This window comes from Solanum tuberosum, unplaced genomic scaffold (assembly GCF_000226075.1).
Source record: "Solanum tuberosum cultivar DM 1-3 516 R44 unplaced genomic scaffold, SolTub_3.0 scf00017, whole genome shotgun sequence".
In the NCBI taxonomy this organism is placed as follows: domain Eukaryota; kingdom Viridiplantae; phylum Streptophyta; class Magnoliopsida; order Solanales; family Solanaceae; genus Solanum; species Solanum tuberosum.
The window spans coordinates 2,025,047-2,047,549 of record NW_006238943.1 but is presented as its reverse complement, the minus strand read 5'-3'; the positions used below and the strand labels follow the sequence as shown (position 1 = coordinate 2,047,549).

The 22,503-nt window shown below is 34.7% G+C and overlaps 4 protein-coding genes across 8 annotated transcripts; 1 reads left to right on the top strand and 3 right to left on the bottom strand.

Annotated features, from left to right (window-relative positions):
- Positions 1–12: 12 nt before the first annotated feature.
- Positions 13–7,467, bottom strand: LOC102596822 (TATA box-binding protein-associated factor RNA polymerase I subunit B). 3 transcript variants are annotated; one of them, XM_006340230.2, is made up of 6 exons: positions 7,387–7,467; positions 5,524–5,679; positions 4,008–4,603; positions 2,648–3,466; positions 2,372–2,505; positions 13–564 (listed from the first exon to the last, which is right to left on the bottom strand). In XM_006340230.2, exons 3-6 carry the CDS (start codon positions 4,567–4,569, stop codon positions 121–123), a joined length of 1,959 nt encoding a protein of 652 aa, XP_006340292.1. In that variant the 5' UTR covers positions 4,570–4,603; positions 5,524–5,679; positions 7,387–7,467; the 3' UTR covers positions 13–120. The 3 variants fall into 3 exon arrangements, with proteins under 3 accessions (XP_006340292.1, XP_015158309.1, XP_015158315.1); XM_015302823.1 differs by having other exon boundaries at positions 5,524–5,714; positions 7,387–7,461; XM_015302829.1 differs by lacking the exon at positions 5,524–5,679.
- A 50-nt stretch (positions 7,468–7,517) lies between these two features.
- On the top strand, positions 7,518–10,065 carry LOC102596272 (50S ribosomal protein L7/L12-like). 3 transcript variants are annotated; one of them, XM_015302836.1, is made up of 3 exons: positions 7,674–7,700; positions 7,797–7,846; positions 8,945–10,065. In XM_015302836.1, the coding sequence occupies exon 3, from the start codon at positions 8,997–8,999 to the stop codon at positions 9,612–9,614; it is 618 nt and encodes a 205-aa protein (XP_015158322.1). In that variant the 5' UTR covers positions 7,674–7,700; positions 7,797–7,846; positions 8,945–8,996; the 3' UTR covers positions 9,615–10,065. The 3 variants fall into 3 exon arrangements, with proteins under 3 accessions (XP_006340290.1, XP_015158322.1, XP_006340291.1); XM_006340228.2 differs by lacking the exon at positions 7,797–7,846 and having other exon boundaries at positions 7,518–7,700; XM_006340229.2 differs by lacking the exon at positions 7,674–7,700 and having other exon boundaries at positions 7,785–7,846.
- Positions 10,066–10,524: 459 nt separating this feature from the next.
- Positions 10,525–12,941, bottom strand: LOC102591501 (glucan endo-1,3-beta-glucosidase 14-like). The gene is made up of 3 exons (XM_015302816.1): positions 12,800–12,941; positions 11,130–12,148; positions 10,525–10,641 (listed from the first exon to the last, which is right to left on the bottom strand). The coding sequence occupies exons 1-3, from the start codon at positions 12,846–12,848 to the stop codon at positions 10,558–10,560; spliced, it is 1,152 nt and encodes a 383-aa protein (XP_015158302.1). The 5' UTR covers positions 12,849–12,941; the 3' UTR covers positions 10,525–10,557.
- Positions 12,942–13,697: 756 nt separating this feature from the next.
- Positions 13,698–19,509, bottom strand: LOC102595938 (uncharacterized). The gene is made up of 3 exons (XM_006340227.2): positions 19,193–19,509; positions 15,028–15,355; positions 13,698–14,230 (listed from the first exon to the last, which is right to left on the bottom strand). Exons 1-3 carry the CDS (start codon positions 19,341–19,343, stop codon positions 14,026–14,028), a joined length of 684 nt encoding a protein of 227 aa, XP_006340289.1. The 5' UTR covers positions 19,344–19,509; the 3' UTR covers positions 13,698–14,025.
- Between the last annotated feature and the right edge of the window lie 2,994 nt (positions 19,510–22,503).

Below are 22,503 nucleotides of genomic sequence, written 5' to 3'. Positions count from 1 at the left end.
ATTGGAATAAAATAAGATGATGTGTCTATATAGATCTCCTAACGGAAAATAACATTTGTAATGGACTACAAAACCAAATCTTCCGCAAAGGCAGTTGGCTAAATATGATGAATTTCTTTACTAATCGCGACAAAATTCACAGAAATCATCAGGAATTCTCTTACATAAACAAAAATCTATTCTTTTTTCTAGCATTTCCAATCTTTTCTCAAAGGTCAATACTCCAACATGCATAGTCCTAACATCAACTTGTGCAACCTTAGCACAAGATCGAAGTAATATGTAATAATCAGCATGTACAGCGTAGAGATAAGCCCCGTCTTTCTTTCTAGCATACCTGATGTAGCCATCTTTCTTCTTCACATTTTTCCTCGGTGGCATATAAACAAATCGATTCTCGTTCATATCTGCTTTCAGCTGCCTCAATGCTGCATTTGAATCACCATCGTCCCTAAAGTTCTCGTTTTCTTTTGTTGTGCTGTTGGATCCATGTCTGGATCCGCTATGGTGAAAATGGTTACAAGTGTGGGAGTCGGTTTTCCCATCTTCTGATGCTTTGTCAGCCTTATTTTAAAAATGAAATATAATTCAGCTATTAAATATTAAACAAGCAAAGACGAGTACAGGAACCCCGTGAAAAACAAATAAGAAAACTAGGTGAATGCTCAACATCCAAATGGGTAAAAAAATACTGATGTAGGCAGAGCTAGTTAAGAAGTACACTAACCGTAAATCATGTTACTTCACCAAAACTCCGTATTTAGGTTTCTTTAGGAAGTTAAACATTATTTAGTGTGTTAACTCAATATCTCAGAATTGATTTCAATCTATTTGGGATTATGTAGGTGATGCCTGAAAATGTAAAAGGCACGCTTAACTGCTGGTAGCGTCAGAGTCACTAGGAGCAGGGAAAGACTTGTCATAAAAAATGGGTTGGTTGTTTGACCAACGGAAAGCATGGAAGAGAAGTCCACGAAAGAATAAGAATCTGCAACTTTCTAGAGTTATCTTCCTAATCCTTGCCAAAGAAGGCTAAGAAGGTTGGGACGCAAGGTGGTTGTCGATCAAGCAACTATGGAAGTAGACTCCGCAAAAGAGTCATGTGCGTCGAAGAAATGGAATGCCATTCCGTTGTACATCTTGTGGACAGTTGGGCCTGAGAGAAACCATAGATATTTTGAGGATAAAATACAATCCTTACCTTTTGTAAAGTTCAGGTGTTTACAGAACAAGTGCTGGTGGTGCGATGTGAGCCCTGTAATGATCCTAACTTGTTAGTGAAACTCATAGACTATCCCTAGAGGCTCAGAGGGAGAATCTAAGCACATTTCTGTAATTCTGATTCTATGCACTGGCCTAATCCTATCTTTTGATAATAAAATCTACCTTTAGTATCTCTTCTTTGAATGTCAGGTGACAAAGCATTGTGGAGTAGACTGTGTGGGTGGCTGAGGTTTCACAGAGTTATTCAAGATTGGGAGACTGAACTACGATTGGTATGTATGATGGCAAAACAGAAGGCAGGACGAGCTGAAATTGTAAGCAGTGTGATTGGTATGATAGTGTATGTTATATGGAGAGAAAGGAACAAGATCAGATTTCAGAATCGAAGCATGAGAGCTGATGAAGTGCTGAAGGAAATCGTGATGCATATGCACATCAATAGAAAGAACAGGGCAAAGTGGCATACTACACTACAACAACTTAACGCCTATCCTTAGTGTCTGCATAGGCTATAGCTGGAATGTATCACTGATATATATAAGTTACTTGTATTATTTGATTATAGATAAGTAGATTGATAGATTGAAGAGTGAGCAGGTAGTTCAATACTGCTCTGGTTGTAATCGTACAATTCTGGTTATGAATGAAAATATACAGTTAACCAAAATAAAAATAAAAATCTACCTTGAGTGATTTTAAAAAAAATCCAGTACTTCAATTTCCTACAAAGAAAACAAATCAGCTCGATGTGGTCTCAGGTTGAGTCTTTGGTTTGGTAGGTTCTCTCTAAATAAGCAAATAATTACCATCCTCAGCCAACATACGTTCAAATTAGTATTCTGAGATGTTCGACAGAACTAGTACTAGTACATAACAAAATTCCAACTGTGAATAAGAAACAGTTAAAAGAGAATGGACTTGACGTAAAAAACAAATATATAGATTTCAGGTTAATTCTCCATGTTGTTGAAGTTGTCCAACAGAGCAAAATTAACTTTTATGCAGATATATCAGTAAGGAAAGATGTGGTGATTTTTGAAGGTTGTTGATAGGTACTACCATCCCATCACATATTGACAAGGTTTTAAGGATGTGGGTGGGTGCAAGATCGTATAAATCAACCTTAATCACGGGGAAAGTAAAATACCTTATGGCTTTGATAGAAGTCCCAAAAATCTTCTATTATCCTTTCTTCTTCGTGATCATCGTAAGCAGGTTCTAGTCCAGCGAAAACCACATTTTTGCAGTACAGAAGGTATGATTGTAAATCTTTTGAAAAATCTGTCAAACAAGAAAAGAAACATAACTCAAACAAGTAACAAGAAAAAGAAAGCATAATTCCAACAAGTAACAATCGGTGCAACTTATAACCCCATGCTATATCTACATGTATCTAAAAATCAATGTAATGCCTTGCAATTACCATATGTATCACTGAGCTCATTGTATTTTTCTTCAAGAATCTTCAATAGTTTCGAAGCATCATAATTAGATTTTTTACTCAAAACTGATGTACTATCATGAGGATCTGAATCACGTGAAGCTGAGTCTTCCTCGGTAACAGCACCTCTTGCATTGCAACTGAAACCACATTCTCCAGCTCCATTCTCAACAGCAGACACTAAATTATTCGAACAAGATGAAATCAGTTCCCATTTTCCGCCATTCAGGTCATAAAGAATCCTCATTGTCACAATCAGTATAGACATCACGCAAACACGAGAAGGCAGCCTGGAGTCATTATCTGATAAATACAACTCTGGAGGCATAGACCACTCATACACTTGGCATGCCTGAGGAAGAATTTTCTCAACAGGAAGCGATAAATGCTTGAGATAACGGGCAGCTATAGCATGGAAGTTCACTGAAGGCAATTCCAAGCCTATTTTCCTGGCAATGGAGGCAGCTAGGGACTCTAACTTTTGCAAGGTGACAGTTCTGATAGGCCTGAACATACGACTGGTACTGATAGGGCACGACCTTGAAGGAGGTCCCAACTGCTTCTCTATTTCAAGAAAAGCTGCAAAATATGGGAGCTTTCCTTCTAACGTCCATTTCAATATGTCTGTTGGCAAGATAGCTTCCCTTGCCACGTGACAGACAAGAAAAGAGATAGCCAGAGAACAAGGTAATGGAATCAAGTTTCTCAAAGATTTATGCCATATGGTTACTGCCCGTTTTCCAATTAAATTGTGAGGTTCTGTTTTCTGGCTGCCAGTCGGCTGAGAAAGTTCTATTTCCCCTGAAATAAATACTGGAATTAGGTTCTAAAAGGGAAAGGTGAATACAGAAAGGAAATTCAACCTGCATAATATCACAGAGTTTCACACCAACTGATTTCTCTCACTGAAGACATATAGAAAACTTAACAAACCCACTTTGCCAGACAGCCAGAGTGTATGATTCAGAAGTTTTTCATAAATATAGCCACCTACCATGAACCAAAGATAAAAGAGGACAGAACATCTTTTCCTTCATGCTATACAAATTAGATCAAAAGGGAAGGACCAACATCCTAGAAGAAATTTCATTTTCGTTACACAAGATTGCCCATTAGAAACCAAGTTGATATGCTTAATTACTAGTCTTGCACTTTACAAGTAGTGTTTTAAAAGAATGCAAGTGACAACAAGCATAGTAGTCGAACGTGCAATGTTAGGCTAAAAATTAATTGATTAATCTTCAGCTTCTAACTAATGATTGTTAACAAATCCTAGAGAAACAAGAACATGAAAATATCCCGATTCCCATCCTTGTGTCTATAAAGATAATCAAAATGATACCTTGAGTTTGAGACTCTGATTCATGGATGACATCGTCTGCCCATTCATCACTCAACACGTTTTCATGTGCCAAGAGTCTTAACCAAATAGGCCCAGCAAGCCCAACAATCAGGGGGCTTACATTAAATTTCTCCACCAGAGTCTTGCACTGCATTTGGATCATAGCTTGTAACCCCATAACATACCTCAATCGGATTTCTGAATAATAGTCTGTGTAAGTCAAAGAAATTTGAGATGATCCAAAATCACTAGGCACTGCAGGCCCAACTCCATCATCTCCATTACGCTCGTCGTAGTCATCAAAGGTTTTCAAAGTCTCTAAATGCTGGGAGAGTTGTACCTGAGATATGGGTACAGGTTGACTGACCTGGCAATATTGACGGCGCTGACTAGTAGAGTACATACCCCCATCTACGTTGAATAGGTCATCATCATCAACACCCGTGTCCATGATGTCAACTGCTTGAGAGCCGCAACGAGTGCAATAGAAGAACCCATCACCGCCATCGTCAAAGGATAGATTGCCACAAACCTCGCAGCACCTTTGAATCTTCTCGGTCATTCTAATTTATTGTATGGGTCATTGATTGAATCCTCTGCATTAAACCACCAATTATTTAGTCGAGTAACACCAGGTCAAATCAAGGAGGTTAAAATCTTCAATTCATTAAGATTCGATCTTGCTTAAGACACGGGCACTCTATGCTGTGAATCTAAATCAGAAATATTCTCAAGAAACTAAAGGAAAAAAAAAAGATCAGGCAAACAGAAATATTCCAAAGAAACTAAATCTAATATCAGGAAAAAAATTGAACCAAAACTAGTTTTTTTTTTTGACGAAGTTACAATCAACAAAGGTAAGGTTGTGTACATCACCCAACCCACCCCAAACTTCACTTGCGGGATTATACTGTACTTCACATTGTGTTTTCACTTGTATCATTGTTGCTTATGGTGTTTCATTATCACATGATTTTTTATTGTACTTTTGCATTGTTCCTTGTTATTTGCTATATTCTCTACATTGTCTCCTTTTTCTATACCTGGATTCATTGCACTTGAGCCGAAGGTCCTTCATAAACAACCTCTCTACCTCTACAAGATAGCAATAAAGGTCTACATACATTCTACCCTCCCCAGACCTCACTTGTGGAATTTCACGGGGATATATTGTTATTGTATACTTCCCAAACAAAAACACACTTGTTAAAAATATCCCTATTTCTAACGGACGAAAACTAAAAAAGTTTAAAAATTTATACTTTTCCTAACAAGGCTACTTATTTGGCATCGAACTTGTGATCTATAGGTCAAATACGAAGACAACCATATCGTTGCTCCAACAATCCCCCAATAAGAAGGTTGTATAAGGGTCAGTTATGCCCTAAATTTTATTCCTACCAAACATCAATTCTATATGTTAGCAATCACAAAACTAAGTAAAATCTGTGCAATTGAAACCAATAGAGACAATCAGGTTCAAATTTTTATAATTACAAAAACAAAAAAAAGTTACCGGAACGGCGAAGTAAGTAGCAACAGCTTGGATTCAGCAATTTTCTTCCCGGCGCTTGATTAAGAAGGAATAAAAAATACCAAAAGTAGAACAAATATGTCAAATATTGTCTCCGGCAAAGCAATTCCGGTGGCTGCTCCTCCCTTACCCAAACATCTAGTTCGAGCCAGAATATGAAAAAAAATTACTTCCTGAATGGAAAGTGAATTCCAAATAGTTGAATTCAATACACACGCTGAATAACGAATGAAAAAACAAAAAAATAATAATAAATCTGATCACTTAAATTTACTAACATAAATTGGGAAAAAACCTTATAACATATTTTTCCACTCATTTTTGCCTTTAAAGTTGTATTGAAATGCATTTAAACATAAATATTATGTTATGTTCTTTGTAAAAGGTATAATTAAATATAATTTCATCTTCAACTTTAGCTACATAAATCTCAACTTGATATTGTAAAAGAGAATGAAGTCAAAAACTTTTCCAGCGCACTTGTATTTACACTGTTACACTTACCTAAACTCTACTCTCTTCCCAACCCACAAATTGTTTATACATGTAGTGAAGATGGGATCTGGAAGAAGGAAAAAAAAGTTAATAAAAATGGTGTCTTTATTACTAGTATACTAGTGTCTTTCTCACTCACCTATCCCCATTTGCTCTTCAAGAACTTAGCTTTAGATACATTAAAGTTTGATTTTTTTTTTTTGATGACAAACATTAAAGTTTGGTTTTTTTACTTAAAATTCTGTCCTTTTCATCTTCCTGTTTACAGGACATTCCATTACTGTACCAATCTGTAGTACTTATCATTCTTGAAAGTAGTCAGTCAAAATTGTGTCTAAATGAGAGGTTTTTGGTGGTCTACTTTTTCTTCATTCATATAAGCAAAGTTGGTTTGACTAAAATAACAGTTAGAACCGGAATAATTAGGTGTAATAAGGAAGCTAACAAAACAAAGAAGACAGGCGAAAAATATATCAAGAGACACAAAAATTTAACGTGATTCGGTCAAATGACCTACATCCACAAAGGAGATGGACAATCCACTATATAAATATAAGAGTACAAAATATAGAGAGAAATAATATAACCAATTCACTCAAGAGGTTCATACAAATGATAACGTATCACTTGTATCTCACAAATTCTCTCCCCTAACCATAACTCTCAAAGCCCATTGAACTACATTGTGAATGTTGATTAAGTTAGAAGGAACAAGCTTCTATTTATAGAGTCGACTAGCCAATCCTAAACTTTTTCCTAAAAGGAAAACCTATTTATGGTAAGAAACTCAAGACAATTAATACCCAACAAAAACAACCCCTATTGACTTGCTTATGGTATAGGGAAATGTAGAGTCTCTTGCTTTTGATTTTGATGTATTGGTTATTGGTGAGTGAATTTAAGAAAAAGTGAATAGTAAGTAGCAACAACCAAAATTATATCAGCAATCTCCAAATTAAGAAAACTTAACAAGTAAAGATCAGTACTTTAAACAATTGAATACAGCTCAATCCAACCCCAAATCAAATACACCCTCAACCCCCCAAAAAAACCACAAAACCCATGACAACAACTACAAAAAGCTCAAAACTTTATAAGAAATTGAATGCAATAAAGAACACCCAAAAATGAAAACTAAACAAAAATCAAGAAAAGGGACAAATTCAATCACCAAAAGGCCAAAAGGGATTGTGATTCTTGAAGTTAAGACAGTCCCACAGAAACCCAACTAAAAAAGCTCAAAACTCTATAACAAATTGGATGTTATAACCAACACCCAAAAAGGAAAATCAAACGAAAATTGAGAAAAAGGGACAAAAGGGGTTGTGGGTCTTGAAGTTAAGACAGTACCTGAAGGAGCAAACAAGTCAAAAACTCAAAATTGGTGAAATCTTGATGATGATGGTTGATCCTGTTGACAGAATAAGAAAGGAATGGTATGGAAACTGTTAAAAGAAAGAGTAAAAAGCAAAAAAAGATGAAATCTGTGTGTGAGAGAGAGAAAATGGGTTGTGGGCTTCTCTACCCCTATTAGATTGGGCTCTTTGAGCCCAATTTGCTTACCCACAGCCCAAAGTTCCATTTTCCAAAACGAAGTCTAGTCTTTAGAGTTCACATCTCAGTCGCCGGTTGCCGCCGCTCGCCGTGGTCCTCGCCGTACTCAGGTGAGCTTCATCATTTTTCTTTAATCTTTTGTTTTTTTTTCATGAGAAATGAATTGAATCAATTTATGCTTAAATATGTTGTGTCAATTGGTTAAGGATCTGGTGCTCTTTGTCTCCGCGTTTGGGTGTGATTTGGTGGTAAATTGGTATGTACACTGTTTATTATTGTAAGAAGTTTTAGAGTTGTGCATTAGTATATACAGTTATGCACTTGCTAGCTTTTTTCTTTTGATAATTATGGTGTCCGGGCAATGCCAAACACTATGAGAGAGTTGATGTTCAGTTTAGAGAGTGTGAGAGGAAGGAGAAGGGGAAGGGCTTGGAATATGATTTCACTTGCGTGAGTGTGGGTTGGTTGGAGAGAGAAATAGGAGAGCGTTTGAAGGTGTAGAGTCGAGTTTTTCTCAATCGAGGAGTAGTCTCTGTTCTCTTGTTTCTTTTGGTGCTCATAGAAAGTCCCTTGTTGTATAGACAATTGGGTGGAGTTTGTAGAGAATCACATCTTTTTGTAAATTCTCTACCTTTTGGTATATCTCTTGTATATGGCCGTTGTGGTCATGTTTATGGATGAAAATATTTATACTTGATCAAAAACAAATTATGGTGTCAGGTTCAGGTTACGTGTCCATCGACTAATTCAACGGGACCTGCTACCTCACACCAGTAACTCTGTCAAAATCTAGTGTTTTTGTCTTCGATAGGAATTGAACTGAGGCACTTGTTAACTTGCTTCTCATTCATATCTGAAACTTTTAATTTATTCTTTCTTATTGTAAGTGTTGTCACTACATAATTTGGAAGTGGAATTAGAGCTTCCATCATCTTCTTCTTCTTGATATATATTCTAATATTTATGAAAGCATTGGAGTTGTGCATAATATATACACCTGTACACTTGCTTCTCATTCACACCTGAAACTTTTTTATTCGTCTTTATGATCCCAAGTGCTGTCACTACATTATTTAGAAATGGAGTTAGAGTTCTTGTCATCTTGCACCGTCATGATTGGTGTTGAATGTCGAGTCTGCTGTGAGAGGCGCTTAAAGGTTGTTAAGACATTAGACCGAGGGGTGAACCTACAGGGGAGGGGAGAGGTTGCTTCCTAAAAAGAACTTGGTTTGGCTCGCCTTTAGAAACCAAACAAAGTGCGTTTGGAGTACCATTTTATTTTATAATATATCCAGAAGATGCGGTTTTTTTTTAGATTACATGATCTTACAGTTGCGTTTTGGTTTTTTTGCAGGTTGTTGATTGATCTTTCAGAGGGATCAGTAGATGGTTACTAGAATTCAGAAATGAGTTTGATGATTTCGCGACTGAGGCAGCATTTGCCTGCTGTACTCTTCAAACAATCTGTTCGATCCAATGTGGCTGACTCCTATTTTGTTACCTCAACTATTTTTACTCGACACTTCTCTCAGCAAGTAGAGATTAACCAGAGAAAGCTTCCAGCAGATTATGATCCTGTGACTTTTGATCCTACTGAGCATCGTAGTCCTCCATCAGAAAGGGTATGGAGACTCGTTGATGAAGTATCAGGACTTACCCTGGTCGAAGTTACAGAAGTGTCTTCGATTATTATGAAGAGGTTGGGCATGACAGAGCAACCAACGGTTGGAGTTATGAAGGCAGGGGCAGCTGGAGTGGCAGCAGCTATGAAGGGACCAGAAGCAGCTAAGGAGGAAAAGAAACCGGAGAAAACTGTTTATGAACTTAAACTGGAGTCATACGAGTCAGCTCAAAAGATAAAGATAATCAAAGAGGTCCGCAGTTCTACTGATTTGGGACTCAAGGAAGCGAAGGACTTAGTCGAGAAGACTCCTGTTATTTTCAAGAAGGGAATATCAAAGGAAGAAGCGGAACAAATCATTGACAAGATGAAAGCTGTTGGAGCAAAAGTTGTTATGGAATGATAAGTATTTGGTTTGATATCGAGTTATTGGTTATTCTATGTTGCCTTGGTCCTTCCACCAACTGCACGAATCTCAAGATGGCGAAGACTCAACCCTCTTCGAGAAAAAGAAGAATGGACGAGGCCATCGAAGATCCAGACAAGATATGCACCTCTTCAAGAATGATGAAAAACAATCCATCAACTTTCATATGGTATTTTGGCCTTAACTCCTCGATACTCAATCAAATCCTCTCTTTTGATGACTAAATGTGTTTCTATAGTCCCATATTTAACAATGCCCATATTTTTTGAAACTTAATTATGCTTCATTAGGCTATTATACAATTTTGTAGTCTACATGTGTTCCTTATGCAGAACCTTTGATTATATATATAGTTAATAGAAAGGCTAATAGATCATTTTCTTGTAAACTGCATTTTGTGTTTGTATTTTGGTGTGTGTTGAGTACAGAGAACTGGTAATTGTACCCAATTCATAAACAAACAGAACGGACAAGTGACGATTAGCCGAGGGGCCCTTGGGCCTAAGGAAATAGATTGTAGTTGGGTACAAATAGATCGGAACGAGTAGGCATGGTACAGCAGAAGTTCATGGGTTGACATGGTTGCAGCTTTGGGCTGGTGATTGACAACTGATTAAATTGCATTTCTCGGTTTTTGAGTCTAGTTCATCGCACAATTATATTTTAGTCTCGTATGCATACACTGTATGCTGGCTATAATTATATTTTATTACCATATGCTATTATTAGCCAATTAAGTTTTAAAGCAAAAAAAATAAATAAATTGATATCCAATAATCTAATCAACGAAAAATAGCAAATTAAATTTAAATGCAACTATTTTATACAAATTGGGGACAACAATTTCTTCCAATATTTAAAAATAATAACTAAGAATATGTGGATCAATTCACAAATATAATTTTCTTGAAAGTCATAATTACATAAAAAGAACCAGAATTATAGTACATGCCACAATAATTAAAGATTGAGAACTCCAAAACCGCCCTTGTAGTACAAAATCCTGAGAAAAAAAAATAAAAATAAATATAAGTACATAAAAATAATAATAGAGAAAAATAAATTCAATGTTAAAGAATCTTAAAAGATTAAATTAAAGATCAAGTTTTAATCCTGAATCCATCCTTGTTCTAGATTAGTCAGGAACAAAGCAATTATTTGAAGTTTCCGAATTTTACACTACAATAAAAAAATATTCAGATTCGAGCATTAAGAATGAAGAAACTCCTGGTATTATCCCTTTACTAGACCCTATAGGCCTATACAACGCGAACTAGAATGAGAGACAAATTGAGCTCATATACAACGGGCTCAACTAAAACAGTATTTTTTAACACAGAATCTATAATTTGAAGAGTCTACTAAGTTCAATATCAAGAACCCTACGAAAGATTGAAGATCAAATTCAAATCTTGAATCCATCTCTAATCCGAATTAGTCAGGTCAGTAAATTTTGAATACCGAATACATTAAAAAAAGTTGAAGACATACCTTTGATGATGCAGAAGACACAAGTCCTTTAAATCCAATATCATAAGCAATACTTCCATCAGCTTTAAATAATCCAAAGTTTCTCTCAGAAGTTGGGCCAGGCTTCAAATTCTCATTAAACAAAGCAAAAACATAACCTTTTGCCATCATTTTGGGCCTATAAGGTGTACCTTTCTTCTTCATTAACCTTTTATGCAAATTAAAATTATACGTCCTAGCGTTCTTAGGGTCCGCACCTGCTTCATTATCATCCCCTTTAGATGCCCAACCGGTCTCCGACACGATAACTTGCATTTTCGTATACCCTAATTTCTCTAATGCAACATATGTTGCATCAACCATTGCATCAAACATGTTGTCATAATGCAACTTAGTCTTAGGATCAACAATCCCTTTATTTGGTTGAAATAAAGCATAGTTTATATCAATATGAGAAGGGTCAAATTTATAGGCTAAAAATGGATATGCATTTATGTACAAAGGTGAGCCCACTCTATTGAAAAAACGTAGCAATGGGCCTAAATATGGCATCATACTTTCTTTAAATGTACCATTTGAAGGAGGATATGTACTACTAAAAATTGCCTCGGAATGTGGGGTCGAAACCTCGATGGTATTGGTCAAGCCTAACCTCCTGAGAGCACGATACACACTTCTAACCGCGGGCACTAGTGCTTCAGATATACTTGTATCACCACCTAGTATCTCATTTCCAACCGCGATACCTCTAATTGAGGTACCAGGGAGGTATGGTTGTAGGTTAACTTGTATCCATTCGAGGGCTATTGACCCATTTAGGCTAACGTCTTTTAGTAACTCATTAGGTAGACAAACTGAGATTTCGATTCCAGAACCACTAAAGGCTCTTAGAACTCTAGAATCCGCGTCGTAGATTCTTATGTTCTTGATCTTGTTCATCCTTAAAAGTCTTAAGACATCTTCAGGTGCTGGGATGTTGTCTGAAATTTTTCCATAATTTATACCATATGTGCCTGTCATTGCATGTACAACTATTGAACCTGTCCAACAACAACAAGAAAATAGTAAAAGGGGGAATTGGTTAAAAATAACATATACTAGACGAAATATCTTAATTTTATCATCCAATATAATATCGTGTTGTACATATCATTGACCTTAACGAAGCTCCAATTTGAAGTATAACATAGGGTAAATTTAATTGGACCTTTTCTTGGAAATATTCTGACACGTGGAATTCATTCGGTCTATGCTGGAACTTTGTTAAAGTCAACGCAAAATATGAGAACATGTAAGGGTATGAATGGACCAAAAATTTTACCGATGGTAAGAATTTTTAAAAATTGTACAGTAAAAAGGTAAAATTAAGCAAACTTCCATTTACAAAGAAAATCATTGGAGATAAAATCTAGAAACTGAATTAATTTCTCATCATCATAAACTGGAAATATGTATAAAAATCAACTAATTTGACTCCCAATATACACATAAAAAAACACAATCATTGTTGCAACACTATATATTGTGTATATCATCAAGAGAAAAAATGAACAAAGCATCTTGTATTAGTAGTGTTTGAGAAAGGGCCGCACCCTAATACAAATACTTAGTGATTGCTTTCACAACTCGAACATATACTCTCAAAGAAATTTCAAATAATCAAGAATGATTAAGTTGTTAAAAAAACATACCACTAAAGAGAAGAAGGAAGCATATGAAGATGAATGATGAATTGGCCATAATCTTGAGAGGATTAATAATAAGTGAATGTTTATAAATGGCTAATATTAATTTCTTATTTGCTAGGTTTGTAATATTATTATTAGTAGTAACATAGAAATGGAACCAATATACACAAAAAAACCAAACAAAGATTCCAAACCTTAGTTTAAAGATGAAGGGCATGAGCAAGGCAAGTTACGGTTTTCTTTGGAATATACCAAACAAAAAAACATTTTTGGTTTTTCTAAGGTATTAGAATTTATTCCTACCTTTTGCATTCAGCCTTTCCTTATACCTCGTGTGGGCCCTTTTTTTTATTTTCCGTCTGGTGTTAGATACCTGCTTTTGGATCTGAATAAACCAGATTCCCGTCAGGAGTCTCATTATTTGGGCAAAATGCTGCCTACCAAAGACGATTTCATTTACATGCATGATCAAATTCAAAACTTTTTTATCAAGGATTAAGCAATACCATCCATCACGACTTTCCGTGGTGGATCCTTTTCACTATTAAAGCTCAATAACCTTTTTGTTTATTTGAGCTTTGTGCTTCTATAAGATTTTTATTTTATTTTTAAATGATAAATTTCGAGCCAGATTACATGTACTTTAATTATTTTATTTACTATCTCAACCATTATAGCTACCAAATAACTCGATCTACCAAAGTTTTGACAGCTGAAAAAAATAATCAGGAACCTACTAACATGTAGATTTTTCATCTACATAATTTTAATCTATTCATCCTTCATTATTATTTTTTGAGAATATGTATATGATCAAAAGGGAAAATATTCGAAGTGTCACCCTGTATTAACTACTAGATCAAAAAATAAAATTTAAAAAGAAAATAGAAAAACTAATAAATGAAGCAAAATGCCACACTAAAAATTGTTAAAACAGAATAGTCATATTAATTGCACAACTTGAACAAAAAAAAAGGTGTATTTGTACATTGCTTTTCTTGAGGTAAATGAAAAAAAATGGGGAAATCGGGGGAAGGCCGTACACCAAGGGGGTGTAACGTAGGCAGCCTACCCTAACGCAAGCATTAGTGGCTGATTCCACCGCTCATACCCATGACCTATAACAAATTTACCATTGCTCCAAGGCTCCCCTTTCTTTTCTTTAAGGCAAATATGCACTAGAATACTATGCTTCAGGAAACAGATTTGTTGGCTGAAGAATGATCCTCTTATAGCACAATGAGTTTTCTGTGCACATGACCTCCTGCAGAACCTCCTTCATGATCGTGATCGTGAAAGATAAGGGTCAAAATACCAACCAAACTTAGCACTGAACCGACGAGGAGCTTGTCATAACGTTCCACCCAGTGGAACTTCAGTTGACTTGCACCGTAAAATGATAGAGCCACCAGTGAGGTCATCACAGTTATGGTGCTGCAAGCAAAATATCAATCTATGTTAAGCATCCGGAAATCGGATAAATCAAAAGAAGTCTTAGCACTAAGATGTTAGTTGGCAAATCTAATCAGAGTTCTATGGACATTTTGACAATGGAGCTCCATAGGAGAAGTCTCTGTCTCCTGAGAACAATTTAGATACCAAGAAATACAACTAGCGGGGACGGGATTTCATTGTAAGAAATTTCACAAAAGCAGCATGGAATGAAGTAGTTCAATATCTAAAATTCAAATAGAGGTACTTGTAGAAAGTTTTACCAACTCTTGTAGCAGAGTGGTCCGAATGAATTCTTTGGTTAGACGAAGGATGAAGGAGAATCCTAAACCCTGTAAATAAAGAGAAGCACAGCTCCTCGGGTATGAACAAGATCCAGTCGTCACTTCTCACAGTCCATGACATCAATTACTAGTCAATGATGTGCATTAAAATTAAGTTTCTACAGCTTTAAACAATATTGACATAGTAACTTCAATAAGATACAAAAGCCACAGGAATTAAAATGGATCAGGGATCTCTAAAACTTAATAATATTATTTCAAGAAAGTAGATGGCTCACTCCATACATGCCCTTGAAGCTACCGCCATGGCATCATCTAAACCCACTACTTCATCCCACCCCCTTGTTCCATATCCTTTTCTCTAATAACACCAAGTTGTTTTGCTTCTATTCCTTTTCTCAAGAGTAACCTACGTTATCCCGAAAGTAAATCCAACAAAAAGAGTATGTAATCCACTTAAATATAAAGTAAAGTGAAATATAGAAACAAAAGTACCTGAATAACAGAACTATGATGGCAAGCACCATCATGGAGGATGAGTTTCCAACAGCAAGAAACACAGGGAGAGTGGTTGCACAAGGAGACAATGCAGGAACAAGGACAAGCCCTGCTACGGCCATTTTCTCCATTGGTTGATTGTGCGAATGGCTGTGACCACCCTTTCCGCAAAGAAACAAGATGATATAACTACCACCAAGGACTATAAGCAAAAGGGAAGCCAGTTTGTGCACTGATTCCTCGCCAGCAATTGTGTTTGTAATGGTTATTGCTGTTATGCCTAGAATCGAAGTGGATATTACATGTAATACTGCTCCAAATGCAGCTGTCATAAGAGTAGTCAGATTAGAATCACATGCAGGAATTTAAATCCAGACACTTTAACCGAATTTTACTGCTTTTGAGGTACTCACTCCATTCGGAAAGAGTACTTAATTTAGTGTCTAATTGACTAATCTTAAGTTGATTTCAGATGATAACACTTTTTTCTGGAAAAACCTATACAACGGAAAGTACATGAAGTGGTACCAACACAAATTTCAGAAATTACAATTTCAAGAAAATATTTGAGAAAATTGCATCCAAAAATGACATTGCTTGGCTTTCGAAATACTAACTACGTCAAATAATCAAACAGTTAGGAGTAGGGCGAAAGGACTAAGGAGCATAAAACACTTGAATTAATTCAAATGCTTTTAGTATTAGAGAATGATGCACTTTGAGTGGAGAGATTATCTCCATAAATTCAATCATTTCAAAATAAAATAAGAAAAGTATCTAATACTAAAGACACAACCTAGATTAACAGGGCAGAAGGTTGACCTAAACACAGATCTCTACATCAGATAGAGCTCAAATTTATGAATATATATACTATTTAGTGGTTAAATGAGAAAGGACAATATTGATCATTTACAAAGGTCTTGTGAATTTTTATGACATGAATATGTTTGTCCACAGTGTTTTAAACCTAAGAAGCAGCTTATTACACTTGAAAAATAAAGAACAAACACTAGCTATGATTCACAAGAAATTATGAGTACCAAAAACCAACACAAGAAAAACATCCAACCTGATCAAGAAAAGCTAAGCACACCTGCTTAAAAACAACATAATATTGGAGAAAATTTTGACAGCCCATTCCTAGATTGGAGTTATGTAACTTACTAACTTATAGTTATGGTTTGCATCAACAACTAAATCAATTCTACATTCCTTGATTGAAGTTATATACATATTTTAATATGAAAAAAAGGAATGAATGTAAACAAAATTTGGACCATTTCACAATTTGTGCATGTCATTTGCACAGGGCCATGCTAATCTTCCTTGATTTGAAGTTATATTTTGTTTGCAACAACTAACCTTCACCGTTTTTTATGATAGAAAGGAAAGTATTGTAAAAGAGAGAAATTTAAGCAACATAATAGGAAACAAACATGGAGTATGGAATTCCTCTCAAAATAATAGGATAATTGAGTAATTCTCACTCTATTGGAGGTTATGGGAGGATATGCTTACATGGTTTGGCGTCACTTGGGTAATGCCAAGATCCGTGAAGGAGTTGATGTTCAGTTGGGAGAATGGAGCTAGGAGAAGAAGGCACAAGACGTGGAATGTTACTCCTCTTGCTCTAATGTGGGTCATTTGGAAAGAGAGAAATAAAAAAGCTTTTGAAGGGGTGGAGATGAGCTTTGCTCTGAGGAGTAGTCTTCGCTCCCTTATTTTCTTTTGGTGCACCCATGTAGTTCCTAACTTCCTATTTGTTTAGAGGATTAGGTGAACCATAGTTTGTAGGTTTCTCATTTTTTGATATGTCTTTTGTATACGACCAAGTTGCGTTGTTATAATCAATGAAAACCTTACTTGTTAAAAAAAATAAAAATCAGCCCATTGATATGTCTTGAGAGAAAGACCATATTGATCTAACAACCGGAAAGAATCATCTAATTTCTTGATTTAATGACCATAAATGTCTAAGAACAAGTATGAGGACCAATTTCTAATTTAATGGAAGTCACGTCATAGGAATGCTGAAGCTCTATTTGAAATTTTGAATGTCTTATTTTATCTTTTTGATACGTCTATCAAAATATCTTGATTCTTACACACATCCAAGACTTAGAAAAGGATGCCAATTAAACCTCAAGCGCCCCTCCCCCTTTCTTATGATGCAGCTAGAAAGTTCATACTTTTTTATAACACCAATATCCGGAGTCAGCTTGCACACACCTCAACCATTCCATCGAATACTTGTTTACATCCCAGCAGCACAAGATAAGTCTATCCACCAAGGCATAGGCATATGTTAAAAATCACATAATACTTTTGTGTCTGTTGGGATGTGAACTCTAATCTACTGTGATATTTACCCACTTTATTGATCCCTACAGCACACCTTGAGTGCTACTAGATAGTGCATATTTTGAAGAGCAGACTTCATTTATTCAACTATCAACTTTAGCGAAAGAAGGGATGTTTTCCATTACTAAGCCCTATTTTAAGTCTTCCCTCACCAACAATCTTTTCAAGTCACTAGATTTTGCCACAATTAAGGGGAATAACTTCGAAGCTGCATCATATGGAAAAATACTAACAAGATATCGGAAAATTCAGCTATATTGGGAAGTCGCTCTTCTATCAAAGGCAAGAGGCGCTATATCTCCATAATATGGGGAATATGATACTGATAAAACAGGCTTCTCTATCCCTACCTTCAGATAAATATTTGGATTTTAGTATATGATATCTCCATATAATAGTCTTCATTTTCATGATAATCACGTACCTGAGTCTCTTTTAGTGCCCAATGAGTTGCATTTCGTTTTTTCTTCTGATAGTTTATCAGTTAGGACCAAATCTTCTCCCTATAAAGTCCTGATTTTCTTTTTCTCAGAAACTGCACATATTGGATATTGGGCTGCTTCTGAATAATTCAGCAAGCTTAATAAACTAGATCGTACCAGTGTGCTTCAAAGAGGATAACAAAAAATGGAGAGAGATGCAACCTTTTTATCTAGCCAGAAGGAATCATCACTACAAAAACTCAGGTCTAACTTTCCTGTCCAAAGTTCAAGTTTTTCTCTTATGCATCCAAATAAATGAGAGTCTATATTTCCATTTATGTTTCAAAATCCCACAATGATGCTCAGGCAAATTCCCAGACCCGAAATCACCAAATCAATCATCAGAAGACAATAACCAAAGCAGCTAACACAACTTATCCATATAAAAGGTCGAGGTGCATATCCCTCTAGCTTGATTGCAGAAAAATTCCTAGCTATCATGGAGGTAAGTGCAAAGGCTGTAAAATGATCTCAGCAGTATCTACATTTTGTGCTTATGCAGTCCCACAAACAAATTCCACTATAAACAAACTAAGCAAGCAACTACGCCATTGCAGCCTCAAGATTTAATAATGCATCAAATTCACCATCAAAATCAAGACTTTATCAATTTCTTCTCCATTTCAACACCTAATTCCTGGAACCACATGTCTTCAACATCTAAAGAAAAATCGCACAGAAAATGTGAAAGTAAAAGAACTAGTAAGACAGTAGGTACTGACTGACAAGAAGGACACAAGAGGAGTAGTTTGCCATTTATGTCTCAAAATGCCACAATGACGCTTAGGCAAATTCCCAAACCAGAAATCACCAAAGTAATCATCAGAAGACAGTAACCAAAGCAGCTAACACAACTTATCAATACAAAAGTTCGAGATGCAAATTCCTCCAGCTTGATTGCAGAAAAGCTCCAAACTATCACAAAGTAAGTAAAAAATGCTGTAAAAATTATCTCATTTGTATCTACATTTTGTGCTTATATGATCAAATAAACAAACCCCACAAAACTAGCGAATCTTAGTAGCTCAGTTGGTTGGCTACCTGAACTTCCACCTCATTTGATTTCCCACCTCGTAATCCCCTTCCCCACCCCCTACTCGCAACTTTGAAAAAACAAAAAAATAAACTATGCAAGCAATAGAACACCCATACCAACATCAAGATCTAAGAATCCATCAAAATCAAAACTTTATCAATTTCCTTTTCATTTCATCACCTAATTCCAAGTACCCAAATACATATCTTCAAGATCTACAACAAAATCGTATAGAAAAGTGCAAAAACAGAAAAAATAAGAGAGTGGGTAGGGTACTAACTGACAAGAAGAGTACGAGAGAGAGTCCATTTCTGAGCACGGCCAACAATGGAGAAAGGCAACCAATGTGTAGGTATGAAAGAATGTAAGAGTGATACAGTAGCAATTCCTCCAATTGTGGAAAGATCTTCTGCTGTAAACCCACTTTCCATTTCGCAAATTCAACAACACCCAACTCAAAATCTTGGATTATTTTGAAGATCCCACACTTCACCAGTGAGGTTTGTTCTACATTTCTGAAGTTGCTTTAATGGAGGAAAAAAGTTGGGGATTTTTCTTTTTTCGGATGAACTGTCTTTTTCTTTAGTCTAAAATGTGCAATTAGGTTCCTCATCTTTTACTAGTTTTTGATTTTAGTCACCCTTCTATGCATGGCAAATCTCAACTTCTATTACGCCGCTCGGTGATGGTCTAGAGCATCGTGTTTATCTTCTAATTAATCGTATACATATTATTTTTAGTTGTTATTATGTGTTATTTAGTATGGTTAGGTGATCACACTACGTTACTGACGTCATTGTTCTTTGCATGTATGGTTTGCATGACTTTTCTATTAGTTGTCATGTTTTCTTCAATATTATTTTTCTTTTTCATTATCTATTTTGATTTGCTTCACTTAAATCAAGGGTCTTCCGAAAACAACATCTCCATGGGTAAGATCTGCGTACACTTTATTCTCTCCAAATCTCACTTTATGGGATTTTTCACCAGATATGTTGTTGTTTCCCACTCGCGTTAAAGATATATACTCATGTTAAAGACAATTTTATTGACATGTCTCAAGACCTCATATCAACTTCCACTTACAAAAAAAGTTGATACGACTCAATTTTCAACACTAGTATTCCTCGATATTCTTTGATCGTCAATAAAATATTCACAATAAACCTTGTATTATATAATTTATCTATATTAATTTATGGGAAGGTCTTATTATTTGGAGTGACATACATGGTATCATAGAGAATAATTCATTCCTTCGAAAAAGAGCTTGGTCCAGCTCTATGATACCAATACGATATATATCATATATTTACATCGTAGATAGCATATTAATTATATTCTTTTGAAGAAAAAAAACACTCTTCATTCTTTTGTGATATTCATATGGGATTATATCATGTATTGTCAAGATATGTTAGATAACCAGTTTATTCTTTAAAAAAAACTACTTTTTATTCTTCTATAATAGCTACATAATATATATTATATATTTGACTTGATATCATAGAGAATTGATTCATTCCTTTGAAAATATTCAATCCCTTCTGAGACCAATCTAATATTGATCATATACTAAACACCTCTCATAGAGAACATGTTCATTCCTTAAAAATAAAATAAAAATTATATATAAAAAAAAATTACACTTAGTATTAATATTTTAATTTTTATATCATTTTTAACAAGTTTTACTTGTGAAAAATAGAATGATAATTTAGATATAAATTTTGTTTTCATTTACAAAAGAAAAAAGTTATAAAAAATATTTTGTATTGATTCAAATTTTAACAAATAAGTTAGTAATTTAAGTATTTTTATTAATTAATTCTTGTTGTAATCTAATTATTTAACTTTTATATTTTTATTAGTATGAAAATAATTTGCTAATATTTGTATCTTTGTACTTTATTTTTGTCTTTAAAAGGAAAAGGGGAGAAAAGAAAGAAAAATACAAAAATAGAGGATAGAAAAAAGGAGGAAAAAGAAATAAACTATTGATAAAAATCACTAAAAAAGGATATACCTAATTCAAGGTTAATCGGACGCTTGCAAAGTAAAATCAGATGCTAAATAATAAGTGAATATTTTATGTAAATTCTTTGAGCTTTTGTGGATAAATACCTTATATGTGAGTGAATTTAGATAAACATTTTACCTTATTCTGTGTAGTTTTTTTTCTTAATTTTAAATAAATTGAATTTTCTCATATATAATATCGCTCCATTTAACTTCATAATGTTTGTATCGTTAGAATTCACAATATGTACATCCATTAATTTTGTGGTAGTTGTTAATTTACAGCAACTCACATCTTTCAACAAGATTTGAGATGGTTAACATGAACAAGCTTACAAGCGTGAAATTACTCGTGTATTTAATCAGAAAAACAACAGAAGCAGTTGGCAGAAAAGGGCAAAAACAGCTGGCGAAAAATAAACAAAAGTCGCTGAGAAAAGGACATATCTAATTTTCAATAATAAGTTAATTTTAAACCAAATAAGTTAGTTTCCCCATATGTAATATCGATCCATCAAATCTTATGATATATGTATGGTAATTGGTAAGGATTCATCATAAATTGATTAATTTTGTGTTAGTTGTTAATTTATCGTGACTCATATTTTTAAACAAGATTTGAGATTGTTAACATGAGCAAAGCTTGCACAAGCGAAATTCGCTTTTTATTTAATCAAATAACATACCATAAAATTTCATTAAGTGAGGTTTGAAGAAAATAGAGTATGCGTAGACCCTATGACTATTATGGAGGACCAAAGAAAAGTAATTAACAATAATTAGGTACCTAACAGGCTAACACTATTGAAGTCAAGAAAGTTAATCTTGTATGAAAGTCCTAAATACTCACTTATTTATTAGTACTTAGTTGACACTTCATAAAATATCTTAGAGATAAGAGTTATTGCTAATTACTTTTTAAAAAAATTTATCTGACATTGTTAATTATTTGATATTTCCTCTCTAAATGTCAATAACTTTTATAAATCTCCCATCTCTCATTTTATACGACGATATTTGATTAAATTAAGACAATGATTTAGCTATATATTAGAGTGAATCATTATGAATGCCCCTCAAAAACTATTTAATTAAAAATATGATTCTTGTATCTAAAAATCAAATAATTCATTATGGTTTATCTTTGTATCACAACATCAAACACCAAAAACCTATATATTTATAAAAACTACTACAATAATTAATAAGTGTTTGATTTTAAAGTACATGGATTGTATCCAACTAAACAAATTGAAATAGATTGATCAGAATAATCAAAAAGCAAATCGGAAAAAAACTCATCTATCATATCATTCCCATAAACGTCTAATCCTAGATATTCGAATTGGTTTTTGTTATTCACCACAATCCTGTTTAGTCTCACTCACTTATTAACTTGGATAAGACAAAAAATAGGGAAGGGAAGCTACACAAACTAAGAAAATTTTCAAAGTAGGCAGAAAATAAAATTCAAAACTACTAAAGCATGCCATTTTATTTATGAACAAAGAGTTTAAAGACATGCTTGTACACCATATGACAGTAAGGGAAATGGGGGTGGGGGTAGGGGTA

What these genes read in the sequence shown, in the direction of transcription:
- LOC102596822 (XM_006340230.2), bottom strand. Translation starts at nt 4,569, where the DNA reads ATGACCGAGAAGATTCAAAGGTGCTGCGAGGTTTGTGGCAATCTATCC. An exon ending in ATCAGAGTCTCAAACTCAAG is followed by an intron (nt 3,467 to 4,007) that starts GTATCATTTTGA and finishes TATTTATTTCAG; the next exon opens with GGGAAATAGAACTTTCTCAG. An exon ending in ACTTCTATCAAAGCCATAAG is followed by an intron (nt 565 to 2,371) that starts GTATTTTACTTT and finishes TTTTAAAATAAG; the next exon opens with GCTGACAAAGCATCAGAAGA.
- LOC102596272 (XM_006340228.2), top strand. Translation starts at nt 8,997, where the DNA reads ATGAGTTTGATGATTTCGCGACTGAGGCAGCATTTGCCTGCTGTACTC.
- LOC102591501 (XM_015302816.1), bottom strand. Translation starts at nt 12,848, where the DNA reads ATGGCCAATTCATCATTCATCTTCATATGCTTCCTTCTTCTCTTTAGT. An exon ending in CTTCCTTCTTCTCTTTAGTG is followed by an intron (nt 12,149 to 12,799) that starts GTATGTTTTTTT and finishes GTTGTTGGACAG; the next exon opens with GTTCAATAGTTGTACATGCA. An exon ending in TGTCTTCTGCATCATCAAAG is followed by an intron (nt 10,642 to 11,129) that starts GTATGTCTTCAA and finishes TTTTTTTCTCAG; the next exon opens with GATTTTGTACTACAAGGGCG.
- LOC102595938 (XM_006340227.2), bottom strand. Translation starts at nt 19,343, where the DNA reads ATGGAAAGTGGGTTTACAGCAGAAGATCTTTCCACAATTGGAGGAATT. An exon ending in CTCTCGTACTCTTCTTGTCA is followed by an intron (nt 15,356 to 19,192) that starts GTTAGTACCCTA and finishes CTCTTATGACAG; the next exon opens with CTGCATTTGGAGCAGTATTA. An exon ending in ATCATAGTTCTGTTATTCAG is followed by an intron (nt 14,231 to 15,027) that starts GTACTTTTGTTT and finishes TTTTGCTTGCAG; the next exon opens with CACCATAACTGTGATGACCT.